Source organism: Sceloporus undulatus, chromosome 1, assembly GCF_019175285.1.
Source record: "Sceloporus undulatus isolate JIND9_A2432 ecotype Alabama chromosome 1, SceUnd_v1.1, whole genome shotgun sequence".
Classification (NCBI taxonomy): domain Eukaryota; kingdom Metazoa; phylum Chordata; class Lepidosauria; order Squamata; family Phrynosomatidae; genus Sceloporus; species Sceloporus undulatus.
The window spans coordinates 203,999,321-204,025,737 of NC_056522.1; the positions used below are offsets into that span (position 1 = coordinate 203,999,321).

A 26,417-nucleotide genomic window follows, 5' to 3' on the forward strand; every position below is an offset into this window, starting at 1 on the left:
CCTTCATAGTCCCCATCATCATGTATAGATGTGAAAGTTGGACCGTGAAGAAAGCCAGTAGAAAGAAAATCAATTCATTTGAGGTATGGTGCTGGAGAAGAGTTCTGAGGATACTGTGAACAGATATGCAGATGGACCCTGGAACAGATCAAACCTGAAATCTTTCTGGAAGCCAGGATAACTAAATTGAGACTATTGTACTTTTGTCCAACATCATGAGGAGGCACGAATCATTGGAAAAGGCAATGATGCTAGCAAAGTTAGGAAAACTCACGTCAGACGGTTAGAGGCCATGGGCCTGCAGGACCTGAGCAGAGCAGATGAGGACACGGGTCTTGGAGATGTCTCATCAACAGGGTTGCCATGGGTCAAGGGCAGTTAACAGCCACAAAGCTGTCCTTTGAGTTCAGTGGGACTAACTCATGTTAGGTAACAACTCTGCTTTCCAGGGTATTGTCCTTTTAGTTGGGTGAAGTTGTTGCAGCAGTAATGAATACCCATTCTGATCAAAGATACTGAGGCTATTTCCACACTGCAGAATTAATGCAGTTTGACCCCACTTTAACTGCCATGGTTCAATGCTATAGAATCCTGGGATCTGTAGATTATTCAGGCACCAGAGCTTGTAGATTATCTCGCAAAACTACAAATCCCCCAGTTTTATAACAATGCACCATTCATGCTTGCAATTGGGCAACTGTTCTGCCACACAATTCCCTTCTCTGGTTTGGAGTGGCAATTGTTACTAGATGCCCAGTGGACTGAAGTGGTTTGTGAAGAGTGATATTTGGAAACTGGAGTTGGGTGGGAAAAGGCCATGGCAGTCCAATATTATTTAAAAGGTGTATGAACTGCCTTTCACAATAAGCACTCCCAAAGCAGTATACAAAATTTAAAGCATTTATTTGAAAAGACAAAAACAAAATTAATAAAACCATACAATGGCACCCAAACTCACAGTATCATCAAAGATAAACAAGTAATTCTTTAGGTCCTGTTCGAACACAGCTTGAAATTGAATTTTTTTTAAGAAAGCAATATTTGTTAGTCCCTGTTTTTCAGGAGTAACATGTCATTCAATAATAACACATTACTTTAATTTTTTCAAAAGCAAAAACTCTAAATATGGTTTTTAAAAGGCTGAGCCACTCCCCACCCCAATAATATTTCTGAAATAGGCTGAAACGTTTTGGAATTTCAATGGTAGTATCAAAATAGTTCTTCAAGCAGTTCCACTTTAGGAGATGCTTCAAAACTGAGTTGAAGACTATACTGTTCAGGGAAGCGTTCCCAGGCATTGCATGATTGTTATCTGATGTTATTTTAAATTGACTCCCCTAATTTATTAAATGTTAACATGAATTAATATGCATTATTCAATTATTTGTGTAGAATGTACACCATAGGCAGATTTATTTTAGCTATTTTAATTATATGTACAGCACTATATAAAGCTTAATAATAATAATAATAATAATAATAATAATAATAATGGCAAATAAGTACACTGTATGCACAGATAGAGCCCCCTTCTCTCACTTTTAACTTGGGGTGGGATTAATTGACCACCAATAAGAAGTGACCTCAAGGTCATGAAAACAACTACACTTGTCCCTCCATATTCACTAGGGTTAGGGGCACAAGACCCCTGTGAATATGGAAAAACCGCAAATAACAAAAACACCATGTTTTTACCTGAGAGGACACATCTCTAGGAATCTCTAAGTCCCCCAGTGAAACTCTGTGGTCAACGTCCAACAGACACTGACTATAGAGTTGCTCTGGAGGAGCTACAAAGGCCTAGTAGAGTATTCTCTCTAGGAATCTCTAGGTCTTTCAGTACAACTTTTAGTTAAAATTGACTATAGAGTTGTACTGGAGGGCCTAGGTATTTCTAGAGAGAACATAGTAATCAAATTTGTGAATAATCAAAGCCGCAAATATGGAGGGATAAGTGTAGTCTGCAATACTGATTCATTATTCAATTTATACTCTGTTCTTCTGGCCAGGACTCAAGTTAACAACAAAGGGCTAAGCTATATCTATGACTAAGGTCCTATACACTTCCAAGTATGAGCAACATTGCACTAGTTCCCACAGGTCCACAGCTGCTTGAGTGCACTATGTTCACCCCTGCACAACAGTTGAGCTCTCCTGTCAGTAAACACTGACAGGGCTGTGCATGAATTTGTGGAATGAATGGTTGCAATAGGTACCACACGTCTACAGCTTTTGACAAACTAACTGCTTGGACAACTGTTTTTATTTATGCTAGCAATGAGCCCCCACCAGCCCACAAAAAATGATAAATCCCAGGTTTAAATAAAATAGACAGTTAAAGACAGTGTTGAACTGCACAAATTTTGCAGTGTTCAAGCAGCCTAAACTGGCATTGACAATGCAGAGTATTGCTTCTGTGAAGGGGGGAAAAGATGTATTTTCATGAATCTTCATTATTTTGTAACAGAGCTCCCAAATGCAACATCATATAATAAATGCAATTTTGAATTGTTCAGTCAGAACTAGCACATGGAAGAGAGGCCATTCATTTAATAGTCTAATAAGAATACAATGGCTTTCGTGCCCAAGCAGGAAACTAGGCAGCACTCAACTAAAGAACTTTATTTGTTTGAAAGAGGTTTACCAATGATACAGGCAGTAGAGAGCAGAGTTAATACATTGGAATATAATTCAACAACAACTACAGAATAGGTCATCAAAACAAGAAAAGTAATAAAAACACTGAAGCAGCCAATTGTTTCTACTGTCTTTTTATTTCTTCTTAGTCATGAAGTATGTTTCCCTACTAGTCATAGCACATCCTCACTCTTGGCTTAAATTTTCCCTTGGCAAACAGAAATATTGCAAGTGGGTCCCAAATAAATGAGCGTTGTTGCCAGTTGCATCTCTTTGGAAGTACAGTCTATGGTATGTGCCACAACTGAGAAGATGCTCTTCTTTATTCATGTGTAATGTAGCCAAAGTTCTTGGAGAGGAGCTGCCCCGATGATCTTAAGTCACTGGCAGACTGCTAAGTGAGCTGCTCCTGTAGATACTTGATTCTTCCTTGCAATCCTGATTAGAATCCTGGCTGTTGTTTCTGCATTTGCTGAAGCATCCTGGTCATCTTCATGGGAAGGTCCACATATTAACACATTGCAGTAATTTAACTTGGAGGTTAGCAGAAAATAAACCAATGTAGCCAGGCTATCCCTGCCCAGACATTGTTGTAGCTGGTTGAATTAGATGCAGTGATAATGGCCCCTCTTAGCCACTGAGGCAAACTGAGCCTCAAATAAACATGGTGGTTCAAGATTTATCCCCAGTGCTTGCACACATTTTTAGATGTAGTGCAATCCCATCTAGGAGAGGCTGCACATGCAACTGCCAAACACATGACCCATTTTTGCTGCCACTACTCATTTTACCTGCCACCACTCACCACTCAGGGCCTGAGGGAAGGAGCCTGTTCAGACTGGCTCCACTACAGCATCTATTACATGGCTATCCTCTGGGTCTGAGCAATTGTTTATCTCCTGGATTGTAGCTGTATTGGACATGATAGCTACTCCTATCCAAAAGGAAAAATATTAGCTGATGAGCAAGCCCTCTGGGTGTTTCTTCAGTAGTGGTGGTTATGAAGATGGAGGAAGAAGAGGTGAAAAGCAGCCACAGGAGTGGGTACCTAAATACAATGGCAGTGACTGACCTCAAAATAAAGAAGAAGAAGAAGAAGAAGAAGAAGAAGAAGAAGAAGAAGAAGGCACAAATGGTACAAGGGCTGGATTCAGTTTGTGGCAGAATTATTTGTGAATTTTCTAGACAGAGTGGTAACTTGGTAGTCAGGAAGGAATTTTTATGTATCTGGCATTGCATGGTGAAATCTCCTTTCAGTCAGCAGAGGCCAGATAAATAACTTAGTTCTAGACCTCGCCTACTCTAAGGATCTCTTCAAACTGATAGCCCATAGGTTTTTTGGATGTGTGTCTTTTTGATTACTGCATACTCTCAGACCAAAACTGATGCTTTAGCATGTCAGTAACAAGGGAAGATACATGACGGCTGAGCTTCTCTATTACAGAAACCCATCCTTTAATTAAAACAAGCTACAATCACAGATGTCAGCTGAGGAAGTTTGCTTCCAAAATCAGCCATTTCTTAAAGAACAGTTATTACACCATAAGACCAAGGCAACTTGGAAAAGAGCCAAAAGGTTAAATAAACAAACAAACAAAACAAACAAACACAGAACCGAAAGGAAGACGAAAAGGAAAATAGAGTGGCGAGTGTGGTTCAAGAGGACAAAAAAAACCCTACACAAAATATGAGAACATTCTGGGCTGGACTATTTCTGTGGCAATCAGGAGCTAATGGGAAGGTGCCATTTCTAAAGTGTGCGCTCTCAGAGTAAGTCAGCAACACTGAAATTTCTTCACTTCCTGGTTCTAGAACAGGGGTTCTATATGCTGTTGGCCTGCAATTCCCATTAAATACTCACCTGCACTTCCTTGTCTTTAATAAAAGATGGTTAAATCTGCTTTATAAACATGTGAATCAATTCTTTACAGTCATTGTCTTTTCCTAATTTGAACAAACTAGCCTTTTGAAACAATGCAATGCAGAGAAATGTGGTCTAACAGTTGTGTATCATTCTATAAGCTCATTTGAACAACTGAATGGTTCTTATTGCCATAATGTATAGCAATATATCTTTTTAGAGACATTTAAACATGTCAGAGGCTTGCCACATGGAGGCAATGGTTTTAAGCACTGTGCTCCTTATCTGGAATATCATAAGAAATCTGCCTCTATCTTTATTCAAGATGGCCATCTGAACTACAAACAAAACCATTAATACTTCCAGTTACATTTTAATTTTTGTCATAATTTTCAACAAAAGTCAGACCACCAGTTATTATAGAGTGAAAAATAGTAGATTATTTACAGTAAACGTTATACCTAAAAGTTCAATTATGAATAAGGAGTTTCACAAATCTAGACTTCTCAGCTCGATATACTGAAAAAGTCATTTCAGTCTTCAGCAGACACATCTGTTCTGTTGGGTGTTCTCTGTTCTGCAGAAAAATAGCAGTTTTATATTTTGATTGTTTAATAAAATTAAAACCAGTGTTTAAAAAAGAAAAGGAAAAGAAAACAACATAAAATACTGACTGGCCCTGATAGCATTCTTTCTTATACAAAGGAAAAAGTACAAAATCCTGAACAGTACTGACTGTTCTGTAAAAAAAATAATACACAATACTGAATGGTTTTAGAAATATCAATATACATCTACAGTGAGGAGAAACATATTATCATATCTAAACAAATGAACAAGAACACGTGTTAATAAATGCAACAACTGGGAAAAAATGTAAGAAAATATGTAGTAGTATGCATACCAGTTACAAGAAATATGAGCTAAATTCCAGTATTTAAGTACTGTACTTGAGGATGATTAAACCATTTAAAGTGCTCAAGTTTTCAATGAACAACCTCTGCCAGTAGGCTCACAGTCTAACACAGTATTTCCCAAAGTGGGTGGTATGCAGTGGAAAGATCCAGGAGGGCAGTGAGGGGGGAAGTGGTGGCAGGGGAGCTTCCAGTCAAAGTATTGGTGCACAAAAAAGATAAAGGGAACCAGTGGCCTTTATGGCCATGCTGGGAATGAGGATTGCCTTGACATTTTTCAGGGTCCCTTAAAACCACCACACAGCTCTGCTGATCGCTTTGTGTGGTGGTGTCTCTTGCTCTTCACTCCCCACACAAGCTCACTCCCTTAGCTGTAGCTTTCGCTAGTAGTGGCAGTTGGGAAATTCTCATTAGGCTTGGGTGCAGGTCATCACTTTTGTGGCTTGGAGTGGCACCAATCTGGAACAGACTGACTGGAGTCAGTAGCGGCAGAAAGGAGCTTTCAAATTTAGGACCCTGCTTAAGCTTGGCAGGTTAGAGTTACATAGCCACTTTTGCTTTCTTTTGTCAGATAGGCCAAGGGAAGAGGCAGCAGAAGAAACAATGCTGGGTGGGGGGACTTGAAGCTGTGTGGGGAAGGCATGTCTCTGGAGAAAGAAGGGGAGGAGTATCTGGGCTCAATTCTTGGAAAAAGTCCTTTGATTTGGAACAGTTCCAGTGGTTAAAATTTCACCAGGCCAGTCTCCAGTCCAGAACATGTGCCCCATGTAAACCCCCTACACACACACTGGCTGTGCCCTTCACCCCAATGAAGAAGGATTGAGAGCCATTCCTTGCCAGGGAGAAGCTTCTGCCTTTGCACCTGGTCACCTTGGGCACTGCAACTGAGCAGGAGACTGAGCAGCGACCAAGAGGCCTCTTGCCCAGACTATCCTAGGATTGTCAATAGGATTGGTGTCACCTGGTGTGATAACTCATTGTGTCACCCCCTCCCATTGACCTCCTCCCTATGAGACCATACAGAATCCTTAGTAATGTTTTTTGTATTAATGTTACACTTTAATAATTCCATATATCACTGAATGTAATGGCAATACCTAAGACATAACTTCTTCCTCCTCCCATTTCATACAAAAGACTCCAGCTTCATGAGTGGGGTGCAGAAGGAATCCAGGTATTCTTCCTCCTCTTTACTCTCAAAGCAGAAGCCTGTTGTTTGAATGGGAGATATGAGCCTCCAGCGTCAAGAGTGCAGCACAGAAGGAATCCAAGGATTCTTCCTCCTTGTTATTTCAAAGCAGGAGGCTGTTGTGTCAATGAGAAACAGCAGCCTCCAGCTCCCAAAGCAGGAAGCAGAACTAACAGAATAGGAATTAAGGGGAGGAAGAATCCCTTAATTCCTCTTGCACTACACTCCCGAAGCTGAGGACTGCTGTCTCCCATTTTAACAACAGCCTTCTCTTTCACAAGTACATAGTACTTCTAGTATTGCTTTGTACTTCAAAGTGCATAGTATATAATCAATATAGTAAGTAGCACAAAATGCAGATTACAATTCAATGTCTACGAGAGGAAAAAACACCATTCAATTGTAGCTCTGTTCTCTTCTTTGTGTTGGTCCAATTTTTTGGTTTGTAGCATAATATGTGATCAAAATAGCAGTAACTGTTTGGAACTGCTTTAAAACATAGTGAGCACAGATTATTAGAAGTTAATATAGAAAAGAAATACTGGAGAGACTAAAACAGCTTTTTAAAAAACATTCATTTCAAGCTATGATGAAAGCTGGGTTCAAATGATCGGTATATGAGTGATCATTCTTGGTTTGAGGAATACAAACTGCTATAGACAGTAAAAACATAAAAACTGTCTGTATAATTAGCAGGGTAATTGCACCCAGTGGCTCTAAGAAACATAGAACTAGAAAATTGAACTCTAACATTAGGGCAAATCCATACATTCCAGTTTGTTTGAGGATAGTAGAATTCCTCCAGGATGACCTTTGGGTGTGGTTCTAAGGTGGAACCCACACACCAGTGGAAAAAAGGGCAACTATTAGCACAAAGGATGTCTATTTCAAACTTTTCACATAGCATCACTATGTATTCAGGTTACAGAACAAACAAAGCAAAGGAATTTCTTTGAAAAAATTACAGTCCAGATTTTCCTTTGGTGTCCAGTAAAGAACATGTTATATAGAATTATTTCTTCTTTCTTCTCTTTTGGATAAGATCCTAAGACAGATTATATCATTGAGACTGTACAATAGCAGGCATGGTGTAGTGGTTTGACTCTGGAGAACTAGGTTCTAATTCCCACTCAGCCATGGAAACCAACTGAGTGACCTTGGGCAAGTCACACACTTTTGGCCTCAGAGGAATGCAAAGGCAACCCCCCTTATTTATCTTTGGAGGGGGGACTAAGCAAACAAGTTATTTTTGTTTTAGCATTTTATAAATTGTTTCAAGATACGTCTTGGGTGTGGGAACTGGTCCATACATTTATTACATTTAAAATATAGAGATGTCTAAAGAGTGCTTTCTCTCAGAAAATGGGATTTGGTTCTATTGATTTGATGCAGTTGAGAGATAACAGTTCATCAGTGGGCAAAACAAGAAACTTGGAATTCACCCAAACCCATTCTGGTTCAGCAAAAAGGATCTCTTGAAGATGTATCATCTTTCCAAAAGGAGTTCAGTTGTAGCTTCCTTCAAGGTAACACATGCAAGAATGCTCAGTGCTTCTTCAAGAGGCATCATTGCAGTGCAATATGTCTTGACTTCTTCCAACTGAAGGGTTTATATCTCCAGAGCTATGCTTTCCACAGCTTCTGGAAGTTGCAAGGGCTTAAGATTCTTTTCAGAAATCCTTAGAAGAATTGTCAGCTTTACCTATATCTCTGAAACCATTAACTGAGCACGTTCAAATTGTGTTGACTTGATCATAAGGTCTATACAATGGAGACACATTGATGCTGGCATTGAAGCAGCAACCATGTTAGCATAAGTTACCAATATTTTATACATTTTAACATAATTTTGTTCCTTACTCAAGCATATCACAAATGGTTTCTCCAAGTATTCAAAAAGTATGTGGTGAGACATTCCCCAAAAATGTCTCTCATGAAGGGAAGAAAAAAGTATTTCATGAAGGGATGAACATATATGACGTTAAAGAATCAAAATAAACAGCATTTAAATATTTTAAACATTACTTCTAAAAAACTATTTTTAAACAAAAATAGCTTGGATTAAAATGAGATTTAAATGTCATGCAAATAAAAAATCCCTGATTCAGATTTAACAGGAAAACAGAGTTTACAATGAAATTGTGCCTTGGCAAGTAACAGAGCTGTAGTGTCTAGTTTCAATTTTAAACTCTCCACAGTTCCTTGTTTGTCATTCAAACTGGAGAAACTGTGATAACAAACCATTTTATCCTGGTTCTCCTCAAAATCACCAACTTCTTCATCTTTGGCAACAAAGTTATACATATTTGCTCAAGCCTAAACCCCACAGATTATAATAGAACCTACTTCCATATAAACACATTTTAATGCTGCCTTTTCTCCTAGGAGTTCAATATGTTGAAGATACCATTATTCTCATAGAAAAACACTGATGGAGTTTAAACCGAATCACTGGCTCAAGTTATTCCATGGAGCTCCATACCTAAGTGGGGATTTTTAGCTTCTAGTCTCTTCCATCAGTGTGAGACAGTTTGGCCATTAAACCACACTGGTCTCCAAAGTAAGGGTTGTTTTAGTGAAAGAACGACATGCTCTTATTGCTGTATTCTTTATTTTGTCACACCTTATGTCTTTTGAAATAATCAGTTCTATACTGTCTGAAACAGCACTATCACTTATTGTCTGCAAAACACATTTCTAATTTTCTTTTTTTCCCAATCACACTTCATAACCCATTTTTCTCAGTAAGCATTTTAAAACAACCATGTAGTACCATACATCTAATTATATCAGTGGTGTCACTAGGATTGGTGTCACCCAGTGTGATAACTCATGGTGTAACCTCCTGCCGAGGAGCCACCATTGCCTTTGCACCCAGATCCACTCTTCCTTCTCCTTCTACCTCCTCTGCATCTTCGGCACCACAGCACCCAATCACCACCTCAGTGCTGTATCCAGGTGGGATCTCTGCTGCCTGAGAACTTCACTGCAATTTGCAGCAAGAAGGCATGGAGGACTGGTTGGGCAGTGGCATTGCTTGCCGCCTTCTCATCTTCTTCTTCCACTCCCTCATTCATGCAGCATCAGTGCCCATTCACTCTCTGCCAACCCGGTCTGGCTGGCCAAGTGCTTCCTCCTCTGCCACCTCCTCTTCCCAGCAGGATGGAGAGTTGCTCATTTTGCTCCCACAGCTCCACTGCAGGCATGAGCTGAGAAGGCGCCTCCTGAAGGCTGCCTCCACAAGTGCACTTAAGGCAAGGTATGCACGCCCTCTCAAGGTATTACTTGGTGTGACCCACACACCCCACACATCCCTAGTGACACCACTGAAGTGTAATTTAAATAATTCTATCTTCTATCTTCATTTTCCTTGCGCCTGTTTTTAGATTGTAAGCCCCTAAGGGAAGAAACCTAATTCAAGCCAGGCATTTTTCTGCATCCTGTTCCTTGAACAAGGAGAAAGGAAAGCTCTGAAACCACTGAAGTACACAACTGGATCTAGGAGTGCAGTAGTACCAAAGATTAAGTACTTACCTGTCTAGTCAGAACATCCGCTTGGCATCTATTAGAGTCCTGTGGGCAGGTCAGCCAATATTACCTTCAGCTTCACACCATTCACAGTCTTGCCATGTAACATAGCTATAGCATGACTAGCACTTGTTCTCTCTGCAAATTTGGCATAAGCTACATTTTCCCCAGGGATGAGGTGACTGTTTATAAAATTTCCAAACCGACTGAAACAAAACAACAGAGAACCAATAGTAAGATATGAAATAGTATATGCTGCTTTAATAGACATGCTTGCAGATTTCCAGTATCTTCTATTATAGGCAGTTCTGTCCATAAAAACCTAATATTCAAAAGTTTAAGTTAATCTTTTTAAGATATCAAGATGACTTCTCAGATTAGCAAGAATTCACTATCATTAATTCTGGCAAAAACCTCCTGGCTCTAACAGAGATACACACGTCAACATATTCAATTAACAGCACCCTCTGTCATGTCTAAACATATAAAATGCCCCCAAACCAATCAACCTCCCATTTCTCTCTCTTCCAAATAAACTCACATTATTACAGTTCTCTGTAATACAGTTATTACAATTTCAATCAGACAACCTTGCTTAACAAGTCTGGTTTTTTAGTTGATCATATCTCACCTTAATACATTGTCCAAGACATCTTGAGGTAAAGGACAGGGATCAAATACAATGAAAAGCTTTTCCCGTACAGGAGAATCAGGGGGAGCTTTCCTTTTGCGTGATGGAAGTTCAGCGTCTGTTTGGAGAGATGGAGAAGGGATCCGGGACTGCTAAGAAAGGAAGGGAAACACAATCAGAACTCTCATTTTAAATCCTGTGTGCTGTCCATTTTAAACCATAGACTGACAATCAACAGTGTGGGTACTTGGATATCAATCTGATAATGCTGTTCCCACATCTAGCATATAACACAGTTTCTAGAACTCTCAACTGGATTCCTAAGTGTTTTTTCTTTTGAATATTTCTGGATTTGAAGTTATATTCTCTCTCAGTCTGAAGGCTCAAAGGTGGCAACAAAAGCAAAATAATCAAATAAATGTTTGATACTAGAGAATTATTTTTACAGAGTTAATGTAGTTCCCAAAGAATAAGCCAGAATAGTGAGATGTCTCTGAGACCTGGAAACAGAAAATGTCCTTCTGTTGGGCACACAAAAAGTCATATTATACTAGACTCCTGGAGCTCTCTGCCCATCTATAGACTCAAGTGTACACCAGTGCACAAACTGTTTGACAAACTCTCTTTGGAGTCCAAGTGAAGTGTGTCTCTCTCCCCCCTACACACACACACACACACACACACACACACACACACACCATTCTCAATCTTAAAGATACAGGGGCATGGGTTGAAGATCCTCCTGCAGATAATCTTCTTGTTCATACCAGCTTTCTAAAGAAAACTGCAGCACCAATTGCCCTATCATGTTCTCTTGACTACAAAAAGGGTACAGTCTTGTTTATTTTCTGATCTGTGGTTTTAGGGGGGGAATCCCATAATCAATAGTTGTTTGCACTTTTAATGCTAGTTCTGGATTAATACTCCATTTTTGTCATCAAAACACTTTTATCTTGCCTTTTTATCAGAGAACACTTCATCACACTTGCGCATGTCTGTTAATTATTGTTGTTCCCTGCCTTGATCCATTGAGAGAGGCATGTAAGAAATATATTCTTCTTCTTCTTACTATTATTAGTATTATTATTACATGCCAATCAAAGAAAACCTGGTGGTATTTTTCCTATGATAAATATGTTCAACTGACACAATCCATACAAAGACCTCACCCACTACTCTTTTTAAAAGGACTTTGATTAACTGACAGGCACAAAGAGTCCAAACACATACAGCGCTAACTTACAGTTATTTAGAAGCTGGGAAAAGTACTTACAGACGATGCCAGAAGCTGAGGAGCCCAATTATTATTCCATATTACTGACGCCAGTTGTGAAGTCACCACCTGTGTTGCCATTTCTTGGATGAGACTGGAGCTACAATAAGATATTTCTAAAACAAATGCACACTTTCCATATCCTAACATTGTTAAAATATATTTAAATGGAGAAACTCAATATTTGTGGGTAATAGTTGAGATTAATTACAGGCCTGATGCAGCTAAGGTCAAGGGCTTTTTTAAAGTTCCATTCATATCCATATGCCTATTAAGCACATAATAAACTCTCTCACATCAAAAAATAATTGGGATTTAAAGTGCTTAAGTTTGGCTGCAGTGCTAGCTTATGAATACATAACTTTGAACAGAGAAGCATTGTAATTTCACCAATGCCTTCGTTTAAAAAGGACAAAGTGATATATTAAAACTATTTCCCCAACATTTTATCAGATATGTTCAATATATTTTTCATATTATATTGTTGAGAATATTCAATGTTACACTTTCTTTCCCTTTCAGAGAACAAGAAAGATAACCCTTTATGAACTTCTTTCACTGGATATTGGACAGACCTGAAGGATCAAATATTGACCCAAATTCCTTCTGAGTATATTTTGTTTAAGGGACATATCAACTGCATTCCACTTATCAATATTTTTAAATTAGTGAATATGCTTCAATTTGACTTTTGTTGCACAGCATTTTCTGAAATGAAAAATATACACTACAATTCCCAAGTCTAGTCAGCATTACTGCATTTAGCATTTGTATGATTTAATACTTACTTAGTTCCATGAGTTTCACTTTCCAGAAAACTAACATGCAACTGGTTCCCAAGAGGATATTCTAAACCATGTAGTCTGCACTTCGCATACACAGCAGATGCAATGTTTCTGTACCGAATTACTGCAAATACTAAGAATGAACAAGAGAAAGCATATAAGTATGAAAACACTCAAGGCTTGTTGGAGAACAAAGCCAAACTACAGGATAACTCCAATAATGTTCTGTTACTTTTTACTTTTGCTTCTTTTTCTATTTATTTATATCCCACTCCCCCCCCAAAAAAATTGGAGTTCAAAGCAGCTCACAATTTAAAAGAACATTACAATTAAAAGCAGACAAAAAGGACCATTAGACTAGAATTAAATTATTACAGCATTAAAACAATTCACATAATAAAAGAATAAAATGCAATTACGTAAAAAGATACATTTCAGTTTAAATTCAACACTTCTTTAGCAACAAGTCAGTGCAAAATGATTTCTCTTCTACTTGATATAACTAGTTGATTTGGCACAAGCTAAAGAGCAGCGTATAACTATTTTAAATAAATAAATAATAAAGAAAACAGCCAACATTGCTTTGGAACTCTTGGTAAATACATTTAAAAAAAATTAAACTCTTGGCAACTACATTAAAAAAAACAATCCTGGGCTGCCTATAAGCAGAAACAGATGTATCTTAAAATGTAAGGGTAATCAAGAAAAGTGAGCAATGCCTTGATCTTAAGATTTCTTACAGTAATATGCACTGTACTACCTGCACTATATACTACTACTTATATATTTATGTTTTTGAAATATATCCTTGGTTTTTAAGGAAATTGCCCACTCAAGTTATCTTACCACAGATCAAAATAGACAAGATAAATCTAATGAAATAAACAAGAAACAACTGAAAAATGAGGGAAGGGGAGAGGGATCAATTAAATAAAATTAATTGAAAAATGACTTCCAAAAAGGTACTATTCTTAATGCCTCCTTAAAAGCAAGCAATCAGTGGGCCACGCAAAAGCATTGGGAAGACTGGGTGTCACGATTCCATAACTGGGTGTCACGATTCTAAGCACATTTATCCTGCAGTATAAAGAGATTCCAGCTGAGATGACCTAACTGATACAAACAGCAATTCATTCTTTACCATTTACTGAACATCTGATATAAACCCTTCTATGTTCAATGAAGTACGGTAACTAGACATATAGTACAACAGATGCTGATTTTGCTGTTGCTATGATCAGAAGCTTTGAATATGGATTATATGATATGCAAATGCCTATACAAATCTCACTTCTATGTAGGAAATTCTGCACACATCATGTGCACAGTCACATGGGCCCAAAATGAGTGAGCGAGCAAGCAAAGGCTGCATCACCAGCAGCTGTTCTGAGACATTATACATGAGGATGGCAAGCAAACTCCTTCTAAACTGGATCCCGCAGCACCAAAGCCCATGGAAGGAGAGCTGGGACAATCACAAGCACTTTCTTCAGTTTCCCTTGGAATAAGGAACTGAGTGCCACTTATACTGCTTTTCCTAGTCCTCCAGGATAGGGAACATGCCAGGCAGCAGGTCATAGAGCCAAAAATAAGTGCCTAACTTCAGACCAGAGGATTCTTAACAGGTTGTAGTTGTTCAACAGGAGGAGAGCACAGACAAAAAAATTCCTCAGTTCATCTCTGGCTTCCCCTTGAGCATCTTCTTTAGTGCTGCAAACAATGGTGTAGCTAATCGGTGAACCACAATATCTTCTGTGCACCATCCACACATGGATATGCACCATATGAAGTCATTGTTATTGGGAATTTTGTGTGCCAAAACTGATGCTGTTTTAATAACTACACCAATGTGACAAAGGTAGACTAAAAGCAATCATAATCTAGCTGATACTTCAAAAAGCATATATACTCCTCTATAAGTCTAAAAATTGATGCCCAAAAATTGACCCCCAAATTCCAGGCCAACTTATTTATGGGTCACTATGGAAATGTGACAGCAGCTCTTTCAGATTTCCTCATGCAGTTTGGAGATGAGTTCATTTCTCTCTGAAGCCAAGCAGAAAGAGTCTTGGGTGATTGAGTGACATTGCTGTTTGTTTAAGAGTCTATCTCCTGCCCGCCCATCTGGCTGAAACGAAAGCTGACACGATGAAGCAAAAAGTCTCTCTTGCCATACGCACACATACACACTGAAGGAGCCTCCAAGTTTTACCCTTGACCTATCCATGGGTCATGGCAAAATCCATAATTTTGGCCCCAAAACCTGACCTTGACTTGTACATGAGGTCGACTTATAGTTGAGTATATACAGTACGCAAACAAAGAGATAATGACGTTTTTAAGTACAGCTCCAAAAACTAAAAAATAACAGATTCTTCTGTCTCAGAGAAACATGTCTGCAGTATACTCTCTTCCTTCAGAAAAACATATTAACAGGAGAAAACATAAAACTGCCCAAATGGTCAAGAACAAACAGTGTAATGCTTGGGAGGCATAACATGTAACATCTCCCTAATGATTCACAACAATTTTTTTTTACATTGCTAAAGCACTTTATCCCACCCGTACAGGAAAAAAAAATGATGGCATCTGTAGGTACCCAATTTTACTTTTCAATGTATTGCATTACCATGGTTATTATAAAGATGTGGAGGAGTTTCACAACATTCCAATCCTGGGACGACACCAAAGAGGCTGAATATTTGCTCTTGAGTCAATGGACATTTGGATACCACTAATAAATGTCTGGAGATTGACGCTTTTCTTCCGGAATTACTCCTTTCCACACTTGCAAGGTCTGGTGGGTCTACTACATAAAACATAATAAAGTAGCATCATCACAGACCACAGAATAATTAGACCATATCATCTTTAAGTATGTTTTACACCTACTAAGGTAGAAGTAAGGGGGGGGGGGGAAACAGATGGGTTTGCCTATGGCAATTCAACTTTCTCTAGTGACTATCTGAAAAAAGAAATTTTGGCTCTGTTGCAACAGCAGCAACTGAAGAACCGAATAGCAGGAGACAAAGTCAGGCCTGTTGAGCATGTGAAACATGCATCCACACTCTACATTTGTATACAGAAAAGAATGTGGCCCATACCTTCCCATTTAGATCCAAATTCCAAACAATACCAAAATATAAAAAACAGAAGCAAAACAGAACACACACTAATATACGACCCAAGATGAAGTACAACAGATAGTTGGTGAAGGGATTTCAGTGCCACTGGAGCAAAGCAATTTCTGCAAGCATAAGAAGCAAAGGCATAAATGTTAGTAGTGTGGGCCAGTGGCAGGTTTCACTAGCCATCAACTCTCAGGGAAAGCAATGGCCTTGAGCAAGCAGCCATAAGTAACACCTCAATGATGACAACAGGGTGAACAGCTCTGCAAGTGATAGCTATGCACACAAAAACATATAACAGCACTATGAGCTCCTCCAACATCTGTCCTTTGACATATAGAACTACCATAACTCCCCACTAACATACACTGGTACCCCGGGATACGAATGCGCCGCGTTACGAAATTTCCGGGTTACGAAAAAAATCCATTAAAAATAATTGTTCCGGGTTACGAAGGTTATTTCGGGTTACGAAAAATTTTTTGGTGCTTTTCGGCGCTTTTTCGCACCAAATCGCGGCTTTCGCTATTAGTGCCTATGGGGCTTCGGCTTGCGAATGCTTTTCGGGTTACGAATGGCGCCGCGGAACGAATTAAATTCGTAACCCGGGGGAGCCCTGTACTGAGATATGGGGCTTCTGCTATCTTGTCAAGCTTATCAAGAATCACAAGAGTCCAGTCCCCTGCTCGATGCAGGATTTCCAGCTAGAGCACCTCTAACAAGTAGTCAGCCTCTTTTTGAAGATAACCAGAGCACACCCCACCACCTCTCTGGGCAACTGACTCCATTGCCAAACCAGTCTCAATGTGAAGAAGTTCTAATGTTCAATTGATATCTATCCTCCTGTGACTTAAAACCATTAAGACATGTCACTCCTTCTCTTCCCCAAGCTGAACATACACAGCTCTGTCAACCTCTCCTCTTATGTTTTGTTCTTATTACCATTTGTGCCCTTCTCTGAACTTGCCCCAATCTATCTATATTCTTCTTAAAATGAGACACTGAGAATTGTACACAGTACTCCAGATGAGGCCTGACCAGGGAAGAGTATGGGGGGGACTATTACTGTCCTGAATATGGAAACTATGCCTCTTCTCTCCTACTGCAGGCTAAGATACCATTTGCTTTCTTGGCTGCAGCATCCATCACATTGCTGGCTCATGTTCCTTTTATGATTGACAATAATCCCAAGGTCATTTTTACATGTAGTACTGCTGAGCCAAGTATTGACCATCCTATACCTGTACATTTGGTGTTTGTGGCCTAAATGTAGAATTTTGTATTGCTCTCTGTTGGATTTCATTTTATTAATTTCAGCCTAGTGTTCTAGTTTATCAAGGTCCTTCTTAATGCTGTTCCTATGTTCCAATGTGCTAGCTACTCCATCCCCCAGTTCTGTACTGTCCAGACATTTGATAAAGATTTCTGCTACTCTATCATTTAGATCATTGATAAAAAAAACATCAGCCCCAGGCTAGAACCTTGTAGTATTCCAACTGAGAAATCCTTCCAATTTGAAGCACAGACCCTGATGACAACTCTTTGAACGTGATTTTCCAACCAATTATGGACCCATTTGATGGCGTTTCCATCTATTCCCTATTTATGGTAGTTAGTCTCCTAATCAGAACATCAGGGAGGATCTTATCAAATGCTTTGCTGAAATCTAGGTAACATCCACAGCATCCCCACCATCTACTAAATTACTGACCTGATTTTTTTTAAAAGACCATAGGTTAATTTGGCAGGATTTGTTCTTGACAAATCCATACTGGTTTCTATTAATCACTGCATTGTCATCATGATACTTGCAGATGGACTCCTGTCTAATCCATTCTAATATTTTTCCTGTTTCTGAGCTCAAGCTGACTGGCATGTAGTTTCCTCGATCTTTTTTTACCGTTTTAAAAAAAGAGATGGATAATATTTGCCTGTCTCTAGTCCTCTGGTATCTCTTCTGTTCTCCAAGATTTCTCAAAAATGACAGCAAGTGGTTCTGCAAAGTTACATCAGCAAGTTCCTTCAGCATTCTAGCATGCAGTCTTCTAACTCTACAGATCTGAAATTATTTAGGTTAACTAGGTGATTTCTCACCAATTCCTTGTCAAATTTGATTTGCAAATTGGATTCCTTGCTAAGGTCTTCCTGGTGCATGGAAGCACAGAGTTCTCTTTTGAGGGAAAAACTAAAGCAAAATAAGTACTGAGCAGATCTGCCTTTTCATTGTGATCTGTTAGCATTTTACCATCCTTGCTCAGTGGCAGGCTCACCATTTCCTTTGTCATTTTTTTTGCTTCCAACATATCTGAAAAATCCCTTTTGGTGGCTCCTTGCTTGCCTAGCCAGTCTCATTTTGAGCTTTAGCTTTCCTTATACTATTCCTGTAAACTTGGATTATACATCTGTTTTCTTCCTTGGTAATTCATCCTTCCATTCTCTATATATCCCCCCCCCCACACACACACACTTCCTCCTTGAGTTTACTGTGCAGCCACGTTGGCTTTTTCAGAAGTTTCCCATTTTCTTCTTCCATTGAATTGTTTGTGATAGTGCTTTTAGTAATTCCTGCTTCATGAAATCCTACCTATGCTGAGTGTCTTTTTCCTTTAGCATCTCTAGCTATTGGATTCTGCCCAGTATTTCCTTGACCTTGATAAAATCTTTCCTAAAAACCAAGGATCATGTTTGACTATACTCTCCCTTGGCTTGTATCACAATCATGAATTCTAGCATTAAATGGTCACTGCCCTCCCCAAAGTACCAACTACTCTTATTCCAGTGACCAACTCCTCCCTATTGGTTAGGATCAAGTTGATTCCCTTGTTCCTTCTTCCACTTTTTGAAATAGGAAATTATCTACAAGGCATACTAGAATTTTTTTGGAAAGCTTATGCTTAGCAGAACTAGTCTCCCAGCAGGTATCAGGATAAATGAAGTCCACCATAACTACCAGTTTTTACTTCTTTGAGATTTCTGAGATTTGTTTCAGAAACACATCTTATTCCACTTCGTTTTGGTTTGGTGGCCTGTAGTAAACTCCAACTACAATTTTGTTTTTATTTCTTTCTCCATTTATTTCTACCCAAATGCTCTCCACAGATCCGTTTTGATTGCTTGTGCGGATATAAATTATTATTATTATTATTATTATTATTATTATTATTATTGCTCAAATTAATTTGTTTTTGGCATATAATGCCTCTTCTTTTCTTCCCCATCATTTCTTTTTGAACAGATGTTATCCTTCAGTTGTTATACTACAATCATGGGAGTCATCCCACCATGTCTATAAAATCATATTTATCTTTCTGCACTAGGACTTCAAGCTCGTCTTGTTTCCCAAGCTGTGTGCATTGCTGTCTAGAAATTTAAGGCATTGTTAGTACTGTACTCATCTTTTATTCTACTACAAGTTTTACTGTGGTTCCCATTCTCTTTCTCAGCTTTTCCTCTAGAATTCCTACCTTTGTGTTTAGAGAATGCTTTTGGACAGAAGTTTAAGCTATCATCTCCAACCTGCTGAGAATGAGAATGTTAAACTGATTGTCAGAAAGACTTAATGTTGAATAAACATGAACTTGATTGGACTTTAGAGTGACAAGATGTGTTCCTACTGCCCTGCCATGGACCTCTGCATTTATTCTTACCACTGTTCTCTGCTAGTCTCTATCCCCAACATAACAAAAGCAGAACAACCAAATGGTTGTAATTTCTTTGCCAAGACTAGGGCCTAATCTGCACTGCAGAATTTTAATGTAGTTTGACACCTCTAACTGTCATGGCTATATCCTATGGAATCCTGGGATTCATAGTCTGTTGTGGCACTACAGCTCTGACAGAGAAGGCTAAACATCTCTTAGATCCATAAATCCCAGAATTCCATAGCATTGAACCATGGCAGTTAAAGGGTGTCACACTGCATTATTTCTGCAGTATGCATTACACCTGGATCTGAACACATACTTTTTACCTCATCTCCCTCTGTACTCACCTCACTACTGCTACTCTATAAACACAAAAGGGCATTCCAGTAAAAACACAAGGGTCTTCTTGGACAAAACCTGAATTCAAACAAGATGCTAGCCTTACACATTTCTAACAAATTTGTATTCATTATCTCTTTAGAAAAATCCATCAAGAGAGATTTGGCAATGCCACTAAGCAACTTCCAGCACAAAATCTATCACTCATAAATAAAGGAAGCTGGACATTTAAAAAGAGATCACCTTATTTCAACAGATGAATAATGGCATCACAGCATTCACACAGATGTTCACTTCCAGACTGCACCTACCTGAAGCAAGCAAGTTGCTCCTGTGTACTTTACGGCTCCTTGTTTTCCGACCACCCATGTAGAATTTGCGTTCAGATGATTTCAGGGACTTATCTGAAGCCATCAGAAAAGTAGATGAAGTTTACAAATTCATGTCACATTTTTGTTTCCATACATTTGTGGGTCCTACTATATGCTTCCAATATTTTATATTCCAATATGGAATTGAACAATGATTTCAGTGATAATAATTTCCCCTTCAATATGCTTTAAGATCACAACCTACACATAAATGTGTGCTTTAACACTATCCTGCCTACCAGAAGTAATCACACTACTCTGGTGTACTTCAAGAGTATTTGTTTCTGGTTTTGCATCACTCATACAGAAATGGCTGACACTGGATCCAAGAGGTTTTAGTCACAGAGTAGGCCAAAATGGTAGTATAACCTGGAGTTAACAAGCATACAGAGCAAATTTAAAACTTTATGGCAGGATGGACAATTGTTAGGAATTAGGAGCCCTATCAACCCTCCCTGAAGGCTCACCTTTCCCCCATTCCTTCCTCCTCAATATAGAAACTGGAGGGGAGGGTGGGTTCCAACTAGAAATGGATAAGTGCATTCCCTAAAGCCTCTGTGAGGGTGCTTCTAAACAGTTTACTGTGTTTGGAAGCATTTGTGTATTCCCTTAACTGTTCCAGGTACAAAGGGGGCTTTATTTCAAACAGGAAATGTCACTTCCTGTTTAGAAAAAAAGTTGTCTGAACAGTTTTAAAAATGAAAATATACAAAAAGACCCTCAAATGCAACAGAATAGCCAGCTGAGTCCCCTAGAGGCCCAGGCAGGCACCACTGGCCATTAATTTGGGAAGCGGGTGCCGAGGCCATGCAAAATGGCCTTTGCAGCAGCACTTTCCCCACTCTTGGTTTATTACATACACAGTAGTCAACAAATCTGAATGCAAGTGTCACTCATATTTGTAATTCCTCAGAATCAATAATAATAATAATAATTCATTCATTCATTCATTCATTCATTTCCTGTCTCTCTTCGAGGTTAAAATCACAGAACCATAGAGCTGGAAGAGACCTCAAGGGCCATCCAGTCAAGCCCTATGCTGTCATGCAGGAACACACAATCCAAGCACCCTTGACAAATGGCCATCCAGCCTCTGTTTAAAGAGGCAGGGTATAACATGTCAAAATACAAAACACAATTTAAAAAAAAACACATAAACCCATTAAATGTAATACTATAAAACCATTAGGCACTCTCATGAGTACATATAAATTAAAGAGTCACATTTTAAAATTGAGTAATCCATAAATGAAGCCATAATGTTCCCAAAACAGAAACAGAACCTAGCAACATGTACAGTGGTACCCCGGGTTACGAAATTAATTCGTTCCGCCGCGGAGTTCGTAAGAAAGATTCGCACCACGAAAAGCCATATAGCCGCTAGCGCTAGAAAGCCGCGATTCCGTGCGAAAAAGCGCCAAAAAGCACCAAAATTTTTTCGTAACCCGAAAAAACCTGTATCCCGAACAGTTTTTTCCTATGGATTTTTTCGTATCCCGGAAATTTCGTAACGCGGTGCTTTCGTATCCCGGGTACCACTGTATATATTAGCAATGCAACCATATTTACTGCAAGGGCATATTATATACCCAAAGTATTCAAGCTCTCTCCTTTGAGCTTTTGGTCTTGTACTGCACTATTGACACAGCAGCAGTATACAGTACGTTAATTTCAGGTAGTTTTTTTTTTTTTTTTTGTCACACTCACAATGTATTACAGTTGGGTATCCCTAATCTGGAAATCTGAAAACCTCAAAAAACAAAACTTGAACCACCACATGAGTTCGGAGGCTTCAATTTTGAAATATGTGGATTTGGATGTTGGAATACTAGGACAACCTGTACTGTATTTGTGAGACTGAAGCAAAATACACATGGAGAGAGACATGAAGACCTGAAATGGCGGAGATGTGGATTCACGCACTACATGTGGATTCCTGCTATTTCACCAGATCCTTATGTCTCTCCGCGCAGCCTCAAAAATACAGTATAGGTATGTAATATGTTACATGATCCCAATAATAAATAAATATCATCCAACCTGAAATGTTTTTGGTCCAAGTTTTCAATAGTGATATCAGCCGTTCCAAAACCTGTACTACCTGCATACTGCTCACAGTATTCATGGTACCGAACACAGGTTCAGTTAATATGGTGTTGAATTCTCTGAAACTGGAGATTTAAATTTGGTTACATTATAATACTGAATCTTCTTAAAATCTTTTTTTTTAGAAAGAGAAATGTCCTGAGGTTTTTAATGAAAACGACTGCCCTGTCTGTGATAGGAACACAAAAATCTTTAGTGTAACATCATACTGCCTACCTGGAGTAATCAAATTCTTCTCTTGAATTCTTTGAGTGTCTGTTTGCTGTTCTACACTACTTGCAGTGTAGTAGTGCAAATTGGATGTAAGCGGTTCAGTCAATGATACAGGCAAAGTGGAACTGTAACCCGCACTGCCCACATAGTATCCATATCCACAGAGTTCTGGTGGCGTAGACACTGGCTGAACCTCAGCGGTATTAGAACCTAAACCCAACAAACAAAAGAAAAACTGAGATTTATTGTGATATGTTTTTTTTCTGCACAGTGGATGAAGGATAACCCTTGGATAGGTTACTTCTCTCATTCAAGATAGGCAGGAGGTTTTGCTACATTATACTGTTTACAATGGTAATATTCATATATGTGATAACTATTTAAAAGCCTGTTAAAGAGATGTAGAGAAAAAAAGTTCATTCCTAATGAAAGTGTAACATCCTAATGCCCACATGATGTAATGTAATCAATATATGATACCTTACATACAATACAATGTAATGTCATGAAGCTTAAACACTCAAGCATTGATATGTCTGTGTTTCTTCCTAAGGGGATGGTATATGGTTATTTATCTCTCAAAGCAAATAGTAAATAGCCAAAAAGATTATCAAAGAACCCAAATAAATATCCTGAGATTCCAATACTTAAGAATGCTTAAATGGAATCTTAACTCAGCCTATCTGCTTCAGCCACCATCATGAACTGGGCCTTTAGGTGGCCAAAAACTGATGATGGAACCCTAAAGAAGACCCAGATTAAAATGGCAAGGATTTTCAATTCCTCAGTTTTAAGAGACGGGGCAGGGAACCACGCCTGTATCATACAGCTAAAATAAATAGTTGGCCAGGGCCCTTAATATTTTGTGGAAGTTTCATGTGGGATGTCAGTGAACTCTAAATGGTCTCAAGAAGTGGTGATGTATTGGAAATAAAATAAAATATTTGGGCATAACAATTACAAAAAAACAAAACAAAAACTTGCAACTTTTTGAAAATAACTATTAAAAAACATTTTTAAAAATTTAGAAAAACTGAAATCTCTTAAAAGTATCTCTGCTGGGAAGAATATCCACAATAAAGATGATGATCCTACGTAAGATGATGTTTTTATTTCAGAATATCCCTATTATTATGAATGATAAAACATTTGTAGGATGGAACAAAATTATTTCTAAGTTTATATGGAATGGCCAGAAACCTTGGATAAGACGGGAAACGGACAGCTGTTTACCTGTAACTGTGGTTCTTCGAGTGGTCATCTGTGAATTCACACAAATGGGTTATTCTGCACCTGCGCAGAGCATATTCAGAACTTTCTAGAGCTGTTAGAAGCGTTTTGGAGGTAGCACCACCCACTCTTCAATTGCATTCCTAGCTCTCTTCCCATCCAAACCCTCAGTTCAATGGATGCCAAAGCAGCAACCTAGGATTTAAGGAGAAGCAAGGCACGACAAGAGGAGGATAGGTGGGTTTGTGTGAATTCACAGATGACCATTCGAAGAACCACAGTTACAGGTAAGCAACCTGTCGTTCCTCTTCATGCTCTCTGTGAATCACTCAAATGGGTTAGACTAGCAAGCTGTAGTCACAAGAGGAGGGAGTGTCCTGTCACACAAAAAAAGGTGCATTGCTCCCAAACAGAAACGACAATTGTAAATCTGAGCCAAAGTAGGCTTAATAATGATCAATCTTGATCATAAGATGACTCTAAGTCAAGCAGAAAAATCCAATACAGAAATGTAGTGGAAATAGCCACCAATCCAGGGAAAGAAGCATTCACAGTGGCAGAAAAAACAGGCATGCCTATTAGCTCTTATGTTGAACAGACCATTAGTAAGCTTCAATGGCAGGGACACTTTGTAAGTACTGGCCATCTCTACTCTGTAGATGAGTCAAAGAGAGAATAACTCTGGAGAATAGCATTCAGCAATATCAAGACAGGCAAAAAGTATTGTAATAGCAATAGCAGTAGCATTTACACTTCTATGCTGCTTAGTAGTGAACTAAGTAGCATGTAAATGGATTGCCAAGTATAAGTCTAAGGTTGAGGAAAGAAACCTCTGACCTAGACAGCAAAGGGCATAGATTTGCTGGCAATGGCAATCTCCCACAGAAAGCTATCCAACAAGTAGGTGACATGAAAGCAGAAGAAGCTATCAACTGCAAGCAGTTATAGGACTAATAGAAAAATACTGAAAATAAGGAGGTTTGGTAAAAAAAAAAGCCTCTTGATCCAATAAGAAAAATGCTCTAGGCAGCTTCTTCCTGCTTGTGCATCGTTGGCGCGGCAACCACACAGCCGCACCATCCAGTTCCTGTGGCCCCAGTCCAGCGCTTCCAGGGGCGGCACAGAGCCGTCCCTTACAGGGCTGTCTGTACAGTCCCCAAGCCCTCAAATACGTCAATAAAGTGATCTAAAATGTAGGATGGGGCAGTGGCATTATAAAATCACTCAAGGTCATTATATGAGATATTGTGCATCAACAGACAGATCCTACGAACTAAAGTACTCCAAGGACTAACAGGCTGTGCAGGCCACCCCCTAAGAGGCGGCCTGCAGCCGCCTCCAGCTGCACTGGTTCAGGGGTGCAGCACCCATACATCGCAGTCCCAATCTGGCCTTTCCATGGTGCAAAAAGGAGCTGCAAAAAGTGGCTCCTTTTTGCACTCTGGTAAGGGCACAACAACCACTGCACCGTGGCTTTAAGACGCTCCTGTGGCGCGGTGTCATGTGGACGCAGCGCCTGAGGAGCGCTGTGACGCCACATGCCGTGTGGTCTGCACAGCCCCTAAGTATCCTTTTAGCATAGAGTGTGAAGTAGACAAATCTGAGCCCAGCAATGAGATAACTGGGCACCACCAGCAAAGAAACAAGAAAGAAATGTGTGTCCATATCACAAAGCAAGTAGATGAAAGCTGGATAGTCCATCCAGTCCAGAGAGAGCCTAGAAGGCATAAAGCTGGAGAAGAACTCCTGTAACTATTTCTGGAACTGTATTGGTTATTGGAGAGGAGGAAAAGTAACTGTTTACTTCCATGGAGAGGACTGTAATGAAGATCACATATTGCGGAAAAGAATGCAAAGGGAGCAATTGGAATGCTAGGGGATTTACTGTAGCGGCAGCTACTGGACATATCTGAGCAAGGGTGATGTTCAGAAGTGCACAGGCTCCCCCTCTTGGAAAGGAACACCCAGCACAGCTCAGGAAGAATGCAGAATGCACATATTATCAGGGCTGTAGGTGATGATTAGAAACACAGCCACCTCACCAGAATGACACCTTGAGACAAGAAGTCCAAGGGAACCAGGGTACAATGATAACAACGTACGGAGAGATGTGACAGGTATGCTTGTTCCGAGACATCAAAACATTAACCTGGATTGGACAGATCTTCAAAATGGAGGTTCAAACCTGAGGAGCTTTCGAATCTTATGTACATCCAGGGTTGGTTTCAATCCTTGGCATTGACAAAGCACCTCTCAAGGAGTAAGAGGTGTTAATTCACATATGGTACTGTGGTAGTACAATGCGCTCATGCCATACGCGAGCAACTATACACAGCTTTCTTCATATGTGGAAACCACACAACAATACAACGGTGAGTGTGCCCGTGGCTCGTGTGCCATGCTGCCGCCGCATGCACAACCCCATTGTTTCCTATGGGGCCCGAGATACGTGGATATTCCCTTATGCGGGGGATCCAGAATTGATCCCCCATGTAAGGGGAGGGCCCACTGTATATGGGGCGAAAGTTGCCAAACTGCCCTATGTAAGGAATAGCTGAAAATTCCTTC

General features: G+C 39.4%; 1 protein-coding gene across 2 annotated transcripts in view; it reads right to left on the minus strand.

Annotated features, from left to right (window-relative positions):
• Nucleotides 1-2,607: 2,607 nt before the first annotated feature.
• Nucleotides 2,608-26,417, minus strand: part of LOC121932411 (RNA-binding protein 45-like) — a 72,826-nt gene continuing 49,016 nt past the window's right edge. The window contains exons 4-11 of one of the 2 annotated variants that reach the window (XM_042471042.1): nt 22,623-22,829; nt 20,241-20,333; nt 15,448-15,627; nt 12,822-12,951; nt 12,034-12,133; nt 10,761-10,912; nt 10,136-10,335; nt 2,608-5,075 (exon numbers count right to left, since the gene is read on the minus strand). In XM_042471042.1, coding sequence (XP_042326976.1) covers nt 10,167-10,335; nt 10,761-10,912; nt 12,034-12,133; nt 12,822-12,951; nt 15,448-15,627; nt 20,241-20,333; nt 22,623-22,829 — 1,031 coding nt within the window. In that variant the 3' untranslated portion in view covers nt 2,608-5,075; nt 10,136-10,166. Of the gene's footprint in view, nt 10,336-10,760; nt 10,913-12,033; nt 12,134-12,821; nt 12,952-15,447; nt 15,628-20,240; nt 20,334-22,622; nt 22,830-26,417 lie in introns of both variants that reach the window. The other variant, XM_042471385.1, reaches the window with a different exon arrangement.